Genomic DNA, 14454 nt, shown 5'->3' on the forward strand with positions numbered 1-14454 from the left:
TGGACCCACGTGAAAAAAAAACTGACATGAAAGAACTTAATGTCTTGTGATTTTGTAGAAACAACTCACACAATTTTGGTTGATTTAGCTGGCTTTCCCATCTTCCCAGGGGTCAATAAAAGTAATTGAAGTAGCAGTATGATTTTTTTTATCTTGGCTCTTTAGTTGAGTTTGTATAGGAAATAAATGTAATAATGACGATCCAGATGGTATCCAGAGCTTGATCTGGAAAAAACATCCAAATTAAAGACAGATTTCAGGTAACTTTCTCCAAACGTGGTCTGAGAAGAAGCCCACACACACGCCTGTGTAAAAGAATCTTAATTTGATTGAAATTGTTGGGCTGTGGTTCATTCAAACTTCTTAAAACCACTCATTTAATTTCAACAGAGTGTTTTCTCTACCAAGAGTGAGGCATCAGTTTTCATTTCTTTCAGCTCTCACTTCTTTTGTATTCTAAGCCAAGTTTTTTTTTTTTTAAAAAAAGAAAGAAACCCATCGGCTGAACTGTGATTCCTACAACAGTAGCGGTCTATATTTGTTCGAGCATTGTCGGTCCACCGCTGAACTTTGAAGTCTGGCGCTATTAATGGACGCTCTGAGCCTTCCTGTTGTGCGGGCCTAAATAAATCACTGTTCTCAATGGGAAATTAATCTTGAATTTGTGAATTGTAATCACCAGAAGTGGCTGCCAGAGCTCTTGGCAGTTTCCTTGTGTGTTTATGTTAATGATACGTATGTCTCGGAGCAAGAAGGTAATATTTCATTGTTTAAAATGTTCACGTTTTCTTTAAGGCTCGAGACACATAAAAGTGGCCTCTGTGGGCGACCTCTGCATTGTAGCTATGAGGAGGATTTCTGGGAAAGAGTATTTGTGGTGGGCCAATCTTCCTGAGATATGAGATGGTTAATCAATGAACACTTGAAGCTTTTGTTTTCGCCAGCGTGCCCTGACCCTAGTTATTTATGCAGAGATTTTCGGCCGTATCTGAATGTACAACATAGTCCCAGTGAGACAAAGCCAGATTCAGCACTCAAACCACTTTCCTTTTTGATTAACACACCACTCCTTTCATTGCCACTTAATCTTCGTAGGACCACACAGGACTGTGAAAACCACAAGTCCCGGAGTGGGCGAAAAAAGACATATTTCCTCGAGCGTCATTCCTCTCTTTGCTCTCTGAGGTCATGCAGATGCTCGCTTTGACTCCCCAAGTGAAAGTACAGAAACAGATTATTATTCTCTAATCCTCTCAGTATTATCTGATGGACCTTGTACATCCATCCAACTTGTACAGCGTACCTTGCTATTTAATACCTGGAGAAAACCCTCACAACCAGAGACAACATGGAAAGTCTCCCAGAGCCTCAAACTGGGGATTTTCTTTTTAATGAGGCGCGAGTGCTGACCACTACACTCCTGACTACATTTGTTATACAATACAATACAGTTTGATCCTCTACATACTCTTGAAAGATGCACAGTGTAAAGACAAACTATATTTTATTCCTTCCTTTAGAGTTTAATACCCTGGAGATAAATGATGACACATGTTGATCTTACAACGAAATCCAACTCAAATCCCAGAGCGTAAAAAAATAGATTTATTGAAAACATTGGTGTTATGAATGTGTTTCTCTTCATCGCCGCTCTAGTTTTGTTTGGGTCTAGAAGTGAGGCGGCAGACAAGAGGGAAAAAATGAGGTAAAGTGTTTCTCAGTGCAGTTGACATGGTTTACATCTGAAACGCTACAAAGCACCCGGGGAAATGATCAACAGTGTTGAAGTATTGGACCGAAACTTTCAGAGGTCCACAGGCCACAAACCAAAAGTACGGGCCACACGCAGAACGACAGATTTAGTGGACGCCCGCACACGTCAACATATGGACATAAAAATACAAAACAAGGCAAAAAGACATGTGTCTATACATGCACATACACACAGATTACCCGAAGAGCTTGTTGGGCAGATATGAGTTTGACCTGGTTAACTCGCGGGAACGGGTCCCTTCCTTTTCAGCTGTTGTTGCAGACAGGAAGAAGGAAGTAGTCGGGCTCCCTGTTTCCTCGAGAACACTGAGAAGCATATGAATGTCCCAATGCTGGTTTTCTTAGTGTCAGTTTCTTTGGTTAATTTATTTTTTTTGCTTTGTGACATTGATATCTGTGGACATTAAAATGTATCTGATTTAATCTACTTTAGTCTCTGATCAAGCAACAGTCTCTATTTTCCTTCCTTATATCGCCTCGTTTAATCATGTGAAAGTTCATATTTGAAGTCACATTTATTCCCGTCTAAACTGCCAAATTGTCCAACGTGTTTTCACCTCAGCACCCAAGTATTTCTCAGGTTCCTTTGACCTGAATGTGATGAAACGTCCTTGATTGTGGCTTTGGCCGTCGTCCAAACATCAGAGATATGAGTTATATATATGTGGGGACTATCACATTTCATCTAATAAGGGACTTTTTTTTTTTAACTCTCGTCACAACATGTGGGATCAATATGACTTGTTAAGAAATCATTTTGTTTCTTTTCAGCGACTTTAAGATTTGCGTGTCCGAGGATTCTCCCCTGTATGTGTGTGTGCCGCAGTAAACGTTCACAACTCAATTTTCTTTCTCTTCTTTTCTTTTATTACTCAATAATCTACTTAATCTAACTTGCAATAAAGTTTGAGGCATTGAAACTTTATGGGTGCAACCTGATCATGTTTGGTACTTTCAGTCTCTGTTCATTGTAACTTTAAATTGTCACTTTAGATGTTTCAACAAGATTAAACTGTATTTCAAACAGCTTTCAAGTGGAGAAGTGGATGCAGTGACTTGGGAGGGACACACAGATGTGATGAATTGATGGCTTCTCTCTGCGGTTAACTTCCCCTCTCTGTATTGTTAATGTTTCTCACGTCATGTTGTCAGCGAAGGTAAAAAAAAAAAAAAAAATGGATCAAGCCAATTTGAAGAGCCTATTGAGATACACATAATTGTGTTCCAATGTTGGGAGAAAAATACAAAAAAAAATACTTAAAGATACCTACAAAATCCACTTCAGTGCACAGTATTTGTACTTTATGTATGTTACCTTTTGGACTTTTTTTAAGAAGCAAAGTTTTGACGTGTCTCTCTTTATTTGAACCTTTTCTAGACCGAGTGTGCCAACTTTGTTCGACTCCTGCAGCCCTACAACCGCACTCACCTCCTTGCCTGTGGTACCGGTGCCTTCCAGCCCATGTGTGCCTTCATCTACGTGGGACACCGAGGAGAGGTGAGCAGTCTGAACATGAGGCTGTGTGAGTGTGAGCGGGAGGCCACTGCGTAGAACTGTAGGGGGCCTCGGGGATGTAAATGTCTTAGGGCATCAGTCATTCACAAAACACACAAATAGAAAGCTCATATACACCCACATGGACACACACACACACACACACACACACACACACACACACACACACACACACACACACACACACACACACACACACACACACACACACACACACACACACAATGTCCTTTCGGTTGGCAACTGCATGCGAACGATAACAATCAGTCAGAGTTTTTGGGGAAAGCTTTGTGGTGTGCCGCTGTCAAAGTTGTCCAAGAACCATATTTTAGTACTCTTAGTTCTTAGCTGCACTTTCCCTTCATTTCCTGTCGGAAATGTTTGGAAACTGTAAATTACGTCAACTTTTTAAGCACCGACTGGTCATTTTAAACCAGCAGTGAAATAACAACGTGACTCTTGAGTTCCACGCAGTTCAGTAAGCTACAGGAGGAATGATTAAAACTTTGCTTTGGACCCCAAAATGACCTGAGAATGATAGCTATATTATTTACCAAACTATTCCAGTTTCCTCACCCATTAGCTGCTGACTTGCTTGAGTAACGGCATTGGAGGCACGACTGCTGAAGACTCTGAAAATAGTGAATGATTTAACAACAAAATCAAACCGTAAATAGCTTAAAGAAGCCCTACTTTTTACTGGTGAGCGAGTTTTCAAATGTAAATTAATGTGCAGTTGTGGTTCAATTTGTCCATTTCCATTTGCAAAGACTGTGACTTAATCCTTATTACCATGTGTACTTGGAATAAAAAATACCGGATGCCAAGTTGCTCCAATGTTGGATGAGTTGATTTCCTCATTGGTGTGCATGCGTGCGCGTGTGTAATAGTGTGATTAATCATTAAAAACACAAGGCTGACAATAGCTGACAAGTGATAAATCAAAAAGGTTTTAGGTAAAACTCAAAATGTAACTGGGTTAATGAACGTGTTTAGAAAGAATAGTGGACCTGCGCTGTAAAAGTGTGGGCCGCATCTAAAGCACACTGCCTGTGTATCGCAGGCGATCTGATATGCAGCATGGCTGGGTGGCCTCTGGGCAGTCATGTGGAGGAAGCTGGGCTAATGGAAGGAATATGGTCGGTGCCAAGGTGCTTCATAAGAAAAACACGGCGAAGTCTGGCTCGGGTTTGAACGCAGATCCCCAGAGTTCAAGGTTAAGTCTCACCAGGCAGCTCTGCCATGGGTTCCCCCGTGGGTCCGCCCGGCCGCAGAGTTAGGCCCTCTATACATCTTTTCAGAGCCACTCAGCTCAGTGGGACCCTCTGCAGAGGCTCACTCTTGAAGCCATTTGAAAGACAAGAATCAATGAATGGAGCTATTAAGACTCTCTGTTTCATGGAGGTTCACCAAATCATTGCTCAGTGTGCTGCCCTGCCTGACCCAGCGGGAGGGGGCCAGACCAGGCATGAGGAGGGGAGGCGGAGGCTGCATGTTGGCAACGAGCTCCGAATGAGACAGTAAGATGGGAGAGTGCCAACCTCTGAGAGTGGGTGACTTCTGTGCGCATATATATCACAAAAACTACATTGTAGGATCTTTTTGCTCGTGGCTTTTGGTGCTCGGCACAGTGTGTGTTCTCGTAGGTGTTGCCTTTTTCTGTCTCCTTCTCAATCTATCATCCCTGTTGCGGTTCCTGCACCCTGACTTTTATTGCACATCACGAAAACCAGCACCAGCATTTGAAAGCTCATGTTAAATCACTCTTTTCCAAGGATCATTAATAACTTTATACCTGGTTCAAAAAGCGTCAAACTGGAGATAGAAAAAGAAGTCAGCAGAAGCTCTCAGTGGTTGCATTGTATTTCAGGAAAAAGGCCTGCATGTCAGGAAAAGTAGGTCAAATGTGTGAATCTCCATAACCTGCCTGATGCAATCAGGAGAAGCAATGACAAAAACAATATTTAAACTTTACTGCTTTGTAATACAGAAATGATTCTCAGTCTGGGCCTCCTTAGATAAATGTGTTTTAGAATTGTTTTGTGAGTAAAGATGATTAAACTGTCATTTGACTAGTGTATTATCAATAAATCTGTTTGATCGTTATATATTTGCAATCAGGCCACAACCTAGGATATTATTATGAGCTTGTTTTCCATTAGGTCAATAACTTGGAGCTCAGTGCTTCAAGCTGAATCTGTATTGAATCCACCTGGAGTGTGCATGTTCTTCCTGTGTGTGTTGGCTGTTTTGTCTCTAGTTAACCCGGTTCCCTCCCACGGTCTAAGAAAATGTGCATGAAGTTGATTCGTGGCTCTAAATTGCGTGTAGGCATGAATGTGAGTGTGTTTTTAGTGTTGACCTGTTCAGGGTGTTTCCTGCCTCTGCCTATATTGAGGTTTGCTCGCCTCCAGCATGTGGTATTATTAATGTACAAGTGGATGAATTCATTTTCTAGTAATTATTTGGCTTGACTTTGCTAATTGCCTGTGCTGGCATGTGTGGGCACTTCTGACTCTTTAAATTCCAATTCAAGTTTCAACGTTTTCCATATTTATTAATCTTTGGTAGTAGTGCAGCTGTCTCTTAAATTATTGCAGCATTTCTTTCATTCACCCTGAGGTGTGTTTGTGTCTGTGTTTGAAATGATTGAAACAAGATATGTCAGCTGAATATGTGTGAGACCACCTCAGCTGTTACATGATGTTAACACTTCGGCTGCTCTTCACTCTGTGTGTGTATGCGTGCGTGTGTGCGTGCGTGTTTGCCGTCACTCAGAGACATAACAGCCTTTTTCCCGGTAGTCTGAGAGTCCGCCTGGATGGACGACTCCAAAGGGAGCCTGTCCATTTATTTAACCAATCGTTAACTGGTGGAGAACAAACATATCCCGACTGTTTGCCTGACCTCTCCCAGGAACCGAGGCTGCGAGCTCTCGGACTGGACCCTGGGTGGGATGCCCTTTGACCTCCAAGGTGTTTCATCTCCGTCAGGGGCAGCCGTGGTCATACTCCTTCTATCTCTCTCATGCCACCTCTCACTTTTGCTCCCTCTCCGTCCGTCTCGCCGCCGCCTGGTGATTTGTCGTCGTCCAAGCGTCTCACCAGTTTTACACAAAACCTTCGACATTGTGGGTCCATTTAAAGCAGCTGGGCCAAGGTGATGAAATCTGTGCTTCGATTGTCAAACAATGTCTTGATGAAAATATCACTATTGGCCATGCTGTTACCGTCCTGTATTGGGAGCGAATCCTAATTAGATGACATTATTTATATAGACATAAAACCCCAAATTGCATTCAGCAACAATCTACACCACAAACCAATTAGCATAACCTCATGATTGAAAGCAATGTCAGAAGTCTTCATATTTCTGGGAGGTCACGAAGAGTTTTTCTGCCAACCACCAAAACATTTAGAAATAATTGTTCACATTTCAGCTGGTCTGGAGTTCGCTGGGGATTTTCATCGAATGAACGTGTCTTCACAAAAACGGTTTTCTGTGCGAGACAGATAATTAATGGCGTATCGAATGTAACCCACACAAAATTTGATCGTATAATCTTTGCTTTGAGCTGCTGTATTTTTTGCCTCTAAGCCACAAATCCACATCGATACGCTCACATTAAACCTGAGTCTCCGCGTTGAGTGACACAGCCGCCCAGCAGCGTCATGGACGGGAAAATAAATCACCATGTTGCAGTGACGACACAAAGAGGACCAGACCACACACACTCACACACACATACACACACACCACCTTGAATACACAAATATGCCGGGATACAGACGGTAAAACACACAAACATGATGAAAGACATGTACATTTCAATCAAAGAAAAATATTGGGTTGCAAATAGGCATGGAGACACCGATTGAATGTAGAGACATACAACAAACATTCGAAAAGTAAATCTTTCAAGGGCCTAAACTTGCTTGATTTTATCCTAAAAGTTGACTGTTTTTTTACTGATTCTGCTTGTGATCTCCACAAGTACAAATATGGCTGGAAAATCCACAGTGCCAATAATTAATTAATAGTTTGCTATATCAGTTAAAAGTGACTTATAAATCACTGGTTTATTCTCTTATCAGAGTTGCGTCTCTAGAATTATATATGTTGAAGATGAATTAAGTTATTTTCAGGTCATTTTAGTTACTGTTCCTAATTTGTTGTTCTTTGGATGGTGTTTCTCACATTTTCGCTGAAATGAGTAAGATATTTCAGAATAGCAATGGTTCGGTTTGTAATCATCCCTCCATCCCCTCCTCTATTTTGTGTTGTTCTGTTTTCCATCTTTCACTTTTTTCTTAAACTCTCCCTGTATGTTTTGGAGTCTCTTTGGCCAAGGAAAAACCAGCTCACTGGACAAAGATGAAAACTGGGTCAAAACAATTTCAAATGGCGAAAATAAAATTGAGATGAGAGAGAAATGGAAAGCAATGAAAGAGCATGGTCATTATTGAAGTGGACAGTTAGGAAAAAACCAAACACAACATCAAATGGGTTCAGTTGGTTGACCGAGTTTCCATTAAGATGCTTGAAGGGATTTCAAACTGTAAAATAGGACTAAATAGGAAGTTTCAGCCGGTGCTGGGTGGTCAAATATGGACAAATTAAACAAATTTCAGAGAAATGAAACTCACAAAGTCAGACAGACGATTCAAATCAACAGATTTCAAAGGGCAGCTGGTTTGTTTTCACTGTACTTTACTGTTGGTGTGGCATCAACCTGTACTCCGTCAAAAGGTTTGCAAAGAGGGAGGACAGGGAGGGAGGAGGATGGAGAGCAAAGTGCTGGAAACTGAAAATGTGGATGTTTTCTTTGCTTGAACTCAGTGGGGCGGCTGATGTGATTAAAGCAGAAAGGCTAATTGGTTCCTCTTTTGTCACTCTTGTGTGCTCTGCATTATTTTTTGTCATAATCTGATGATGTGGAATGTGGCAATGTAGGAATAAGAAGGAAGATTAGTGGGGTTGCCTGTTCTGTCTCTTCGAACAGAAGAAAACTCGCAGTGAAACAACGTGGAAAAGTCAACATAGAGTCATGTGAGGAATTGCTTTAATCATAACTTTGGATCATTTGTTCTTCAAATGCTTTTGACCAGTCACTGAATTCACCTCATTAACTATAAAGAGATTTAACATGTCTGGTCTGTTTTGTTTATAGGAACCGTATTGAACTAGTTTTACTGGCATCTGGAGCTTTTGTATAGTACAATTCTTTTCATTTATGACAGATATTTTTAATACATTCAACCCAAAAAAGCCCAATTGGTCCAGTTTATGAAAGGAGTTTTCACCTAAATCAAATTGTCCCTGTACACGTTTTTAAAAACAGATATATTTGTTGTTTTCTTCTCGCAAAAATTCACTGTTTATGCCCTTAAAGCTGCTGCTGAAGTGCAGTGACCATTATATTTTGTCTTGGTGAAAGGTCAACAAATGAATAATACTGAAGTCAATGAATACATCATGTAAAAAAAACCCCACATTTTTACAAGTTCAATGAAACTGTGTGCAAGTGTCAGTAGTGACTTCCCTGTGAGCCCAATGTATTTAGCTTGGCACAGCCGAGTACGAAGTGGCCTGAATGTTTCTCCCTCGCTCGGTATCACAGAGCAAGTGTGTATTTGTTTTGGCAGAGTTAAACCAAAGTGACTCTGACAGTCTAATCAGCCGCACAGGCACTTGTGCCATTCTTCTGGTTCACCATGAGATAACACAGACATGTGACTGCATGCACACACACACACACACACACACACACACACACACACACACACACACACACACACACACACACACACACACACACACACACACACACACACACACTCCAACATGGTGTGTTTTGTCACGTCCATATAAAAAATGCAGAAGTGCAACACATAGATTCAGATGAGGATTACAATGATGACGTAACCTTGTAAAACAAGAGGGCAAAAAGGTGCTGAAAGATGAAGTATGATTATGAAGTGGAAAACAACTGGAAATTCATGAAAGTAAGAAACATCTAGTGACTAATGGAAGGAAATTGCTACATGTTGATCAAACAAACTATAAACACATTGTTAAAAAGGATCTTTTTATGTTAGTTTTTTTTCCTGATTCAGAGGATCAGATTTTCCAAAAAGTGAATCCGAAATATGAAAATCCTCTTAAATCCCACTGATGGCAGGGCTGGAGGAAAAATTGTTTGAAAGATTGGAGCACTATGAAATATCCCGCATCGCCTCTAACTTAATGAAGTGTGACCTTGTGTGGAAGCATGGTGCGCTGCGGTGGGCTGTTCATGGTCACTTTAACACCTGTGGAAGTCTTTAAAAACTCTTCCTTCAAACAGCTAAATGTGGATTATAATAGAAAAGTTGGCCATGTCTGGTTATTTCCTGAGATCTATGATCTGCCGGTGTAGACGGAGTTTGGGCTGAAGCAGTCTGCCGTGTTTGTGCTTTTGTGCTACGCGGGCATGCACGTACAAAACGTTCTGTGTGGTATTGTCCTCTGTTTAGGTTTGTTCAGTATTTTCATTCAGCTAAGTTCAATGTCATCATCTCCCTTGTGATCTCGGCTCAGTCAAAGACTCGCCCACCTATAAACAATACTCCATTGTCTATTAGAGGAACAAGGTCTGAGACACAGAGTTCACAGTGAGGACACTTAAAATTAGTACTGCGGACTTGACTTGACTACGAAGCGTTACTGTCTCCTTCCATTCCCTCTTTATGCTGGGAGTGGAGCACATTTGGAGTCGCATCGATCACTGTGTTGGCAGACACGGCCTGGTACGTTGGTGGTGTTGAGTTTGGAAGAAAAGATCTCGTAACAAAAGAGCTTTTGTCTGCAGTGACCCCGTTTTGACCTGATACATCACAGAGTCCAAAGATGTGGCCAGTGTTTGTCAGGTGAAGTTGACTGACTGTGAAGGATGAAGAAAGGAACCTTTGTTATGTTAATTACTTTCATATTTATTCACAGCTGGAGGCAGTAAAATGAAAAACAGTGAAAATCAGAACGAGTGTTTCCTGGACGAGTGACGTGGTTGTGGAACCTTTATGTTCTGTCTCACGTCTTACACATCCAATACTTGTTCTAGTGAGCCGATTCAAATGTTTCATTTTTAAAATTGCACACACCTGAGAAATAACACACACTTATAAAAACTCCACACACTTGGAGTGAAATGTAACCCAAAGATTTGCCAAAAACCTGATGGCCTCACACGTTCAACACAAAGCCATCCACCAAATACCACACAGAAGATTCAGAGCTGAGCTGTGTGTGTGTGTGTGTGTGTGTGTGTGTGTGTGTGTGTGCGTGCGTGCGTGCGTGCGTGCGTGCGTGCGTGCGTGCGTGCGTGCGTGCGTGTGTGTGTGTGTGCACGTGTGTGTGTGTGCACGTGTGTGTCCACTGCCACAGAAACACACACTCAACATGCAATCCACTGACCTCAGAGCACACAAGGGAAGACATATGTAACAAATTGCATCAGACAAAAACCAGAACTTTTACACCAAAAGCAAGAATGTAGTTTGGTCCTGAGGAGAGTTTGAGGAAAGTGGTTGACAAGTAACAAGACAAGAGTGGAGTCGAAAGATTAAGAGAGCATTACCACAATTAAAAACAAAGTGTCAGTGATGAGATTGGGGTTATGTTAGTCGACCAGCTGATCTTTTTGATATGATTCAAACTCTGCCAGAGGTCATCCTCCCCATTTTTCTGGATCTTTTCGACTTTTCTGTATTCGTGTCTTTCTAATCGCTTCAAACTGTAATGGATCTACTTGCTTAATAAAGGAATTTACATCGTCTTCAAATTAGAGATCATCATGTCGCACTCACAAGAGAGGATGGACCTGAGTTGAACTCATTACCCACCAAATGATCCCCCAGTTGTGTTATCTCAGCTTCATTAAAAAGGGCTTGTGCTGTTTGTGTCGTTCAGTGTGGTAATTGCATTATCACTGGCACTGATGGTGCTTCCTGATTTGTAATGTGAGATGTTTTGGCTCTGCAGCAGCTGCTGCTCCCATCCTCTGTGCTCTGGTGAGGCTGTGAACACTCAGAGAAGAGTAAAGTCTTGGACAAAGCACAAGTTTAGTTTAACATCATTGATTGTTGCTGCAGCTACACATGACAGGAAATGCATTCAAGAAGGAAATACCTGACATGCTGCTCTGAAATCATGTGGAAATTATTTATGGATATATTCATAGTTTTTTTTATAGCAAACTCGATGAGTACCAGCACCCCTCAACAGGAAAAGTTGGTTTACATCAATGGATCGATGGACTTTATTTTAGATAAACAACAAACGCACAAAGATGTTAATATGGAAATGTCTTGAAATAGTATTTTGCATTCGAGGTATCAAACATAGTTTAATCACACTTCTCTTTCATGCTTAAAAAATGTTGCATTTATTTCCAAGTCTATTTTATCAATATGAAGGAATTATTCTCAGTGTATTAGAATCAGAAAGACTTTTATAACTCAGTATATTTGGGTTTTGTTGGGCAGCATTAATTAAAAACAAGAATTTATAAGAACATTTACATGTAGTCACTTAATATTGACACGTATTCATAGATGCACATACAGCCATACAAACAACTACCAATAACAACATTATCTAAATATATAAAATAAATAAATAAATAAATTATACACTTTTTTGTGAATAAGATGGAAATAACTGTACCTGGACAAATCATCCCTCTAAAATACTGAGGTGGTATGGTTACCACTATTACCACAGAAAGCCTTAAGTTCTATTGTTCTCGGTCAGAGACTGTAGAGTTTCTGCGGAGGAAGTGATAAAATCAGTTTTATTTTAAAGCTGATAAAGTTTGACTAGCAAATGTATTTTTGATTTGATAGCAGTGTTTTCTTTATTCTGGCTCCGCAACACCCGCCGGTCAGGAAACCAACCGATCGGCCGATTGAACTGGGCGGGAAACGAGTCTGAACTCTGGCACAACTGCACCCATTCTGCATTTCCTCTCATCGCAGACAGACCAAGTTCAGTGAGAGGACAAAGAGATCTAAAACACTGAAGCCAGTGATTGTTTTCCTAATTTGTGCAGACAACAGCACAGTGACGCAGTAGGTCGGCCATACAGGTGGAGAAACTCACCCCCTGTGGAAGGTCACTGCTGCTCTACTGTGCAGCCAAAGCTATTTGTCTTTCCATGAGTCAGATAAAAAAGATTTTTCACATCTGATGATCGATGAGGAAAATGTGGTACCATCGCTTTGTAGTGTGAACCACACTAAGCGAGCAGATGCTGGCGATGCCTTTGGAGAAGAGCTTTGATCAGATTTTTCCTGCCGATATGAATTTATTGTAATGATGTCTTTTTTTTCCCCTGTCCCAGCATGTATTCACCATGGACCCCCTGAATGTGGAAAGTGGACGAGGGAAAGTTCCACACGACCCCAGTTTCCCCTTCGCCAGCACCTTCAGTGGTACGTGGCCCATGAAACTGTTTCCTCATCGATCTGTAAAGCTCCGAGCAGCAATTTACATCAAGGTCCTCAAAGAAACATGCCTCACTGTGTCCACTGTCACTGCGTTAGAAACCCTAAATCAACAATACTTGTAAATCTTTATAAACTTGGAGAAACTAAGGAACAATCCATTACAAATAACTTTTTCTCGCACACGTTCACCGAGTTTTGTTGTTGAGTAGCAGTAACAGTAGACACTTTCAATACAGTTTAATATGTCTCTGTGACAAATTATCGTGGTCTCTTGTGTAGTTTTGTGTCTCTTAACTGCCAAATCTCACTATTTAAAATGCCAAACACATTCGTTTCTACACTCCTCACCTCTCAGTGCAGACCTTTTGAAATGATAATGACGCCTCCCAACAGCAGCGAGAGAAAAAAGATCCCTGGCTCTGACATGCTGATATATTCAGAGTACAGACTTGTGCTGACGAGGTTAAATAGTCCTGCGTGTTTCTCCCTGGATGTCATCAGGTATCTGCTGGAGCTTGAAAAAACCTCTGATTTATGTCAGTGACTGACAAACCTGGGAGCCACTGAAGGTGAAAGTACGTGTGTGTGTGTGTGTGTGTGTGTGTGTGTGTGTGTGTGTGTGTGTGTGTGTGTGCGTGCGTGCGTGCGTGCGTGCGTGCGTGCGTGCATGCGTGTGAAACTCCTTCCTCTCTCTGCAGCTGGGTGCTTCAGCGTCCTAAATTATTCCTCTGTGTACCGTGTTTGGCAGAAAAACCTTAAATCAAATCCAGATACTTAGTAGTAGTTTGGACCTGAGCAGTGATGCATGTAGATACACACCAATACACACACAGGAGATTATTGGAAGAATAAAGACCGATACAGAGCAGTCAAACAGTACGCCCTGTGAAGATAGATCTCAGTAGGCCTCCTCAGGTCAGCAGGGTTGTCCAGATGGAATTTTAGTTTGTGAATTTGAATATTAAAACCTGTGAAACAAGCATTTTGAGTTGGAATTTCAATCATATATCAGAGCTGGACAGATGCAGCTTTATGTGGTTTGCTAATATCAATATGCTCAGTATAGATGTTGTTCTGTCTAAACACTACACCACTGCGCTGCCATGTTCTATGACCAGTGTAGGATAAACGCAAACTAACTTAGGTACATTACCTAAAATATTCGAATGTCAGCTCTTTATGTCACCGTGGAACATAAACAATGGTCACCAGGATGAAGTCCTGACTTCCTCCTTGGCTCCACTTTGAATTGCTTTCAACACCAGAGGTCACAATAAATTATCCAGTAAATCTTCCCTGCACATTTCATAACATGGTGCAGAAGATAGTTGGATGAACATCGAAAGATAAATGGTGTGCAAATCCCAGATAGTTCATATTTGACCTCATTGTGCATTTTATTTTAACATTATCTAGGTTTTGATAACCCGGCAAAGTGAAACACAAGGGAAGGCAATCATTGGATTACAAATCTTGCTTTGACTCTGGGATTGCAGTTTAGGATGAGATAGAGAAAAACAGTTCTGTTCGTCATTGACCATCCCTAATATTCTTCCAAAATAACCGTCTCCCAAAGCCCCCGTCAACACAATGTCTGTTGGTTCACATCTGCAGGTCGTATTATTCCATCTTTTATAACCATATGTGACAGACGTCCATGTGGATCTTGTTGTTATTGCA

The 14454-nt window shown here is 41.2% G+C and overlaps 1 protein-coding gene across 1 annotated transcript in view; it reads left to right on the forward strand.

The window, feature by feature from the left end:
- sema3bl (sema domain, immunoglobulin domain (Ig), short basic domain, secreted, (semaphorin) 3bl) overlaps nucleotides 1-14454 on the forward strand; it is a 67528-nt gene that overhangs the window by 35805 nt on the left and 17269 nt on the right. Inside the window, exons 4-5 of the mRNA XM_080469157.1 lie at nucleotides 3152-3271; nucleotides 12669-12759. Coding sequence (XP_080325283.1) covers nucleotides 3152-3271; nucleotides 12669-12759 — 211 coding nt within the window. The remainder of the gene's footprint in view (nucleotides 1-3151; nucleotides 3272-12668; nucleotides 12760-14454) is intronic.

Source organism: Lipophrys pholis (assembly GCF_963383615.2).
Source record: "Lipophrys pholis genome assembly, chromosome: 8".
NCBI classification, from domain to species: domain Eukaryota; kingdom Metazoa; phylum Chordata; class Actinopteri; order Blenniiformes; family Blenniidae; genus Lipophrys; species Lipophrys pholis.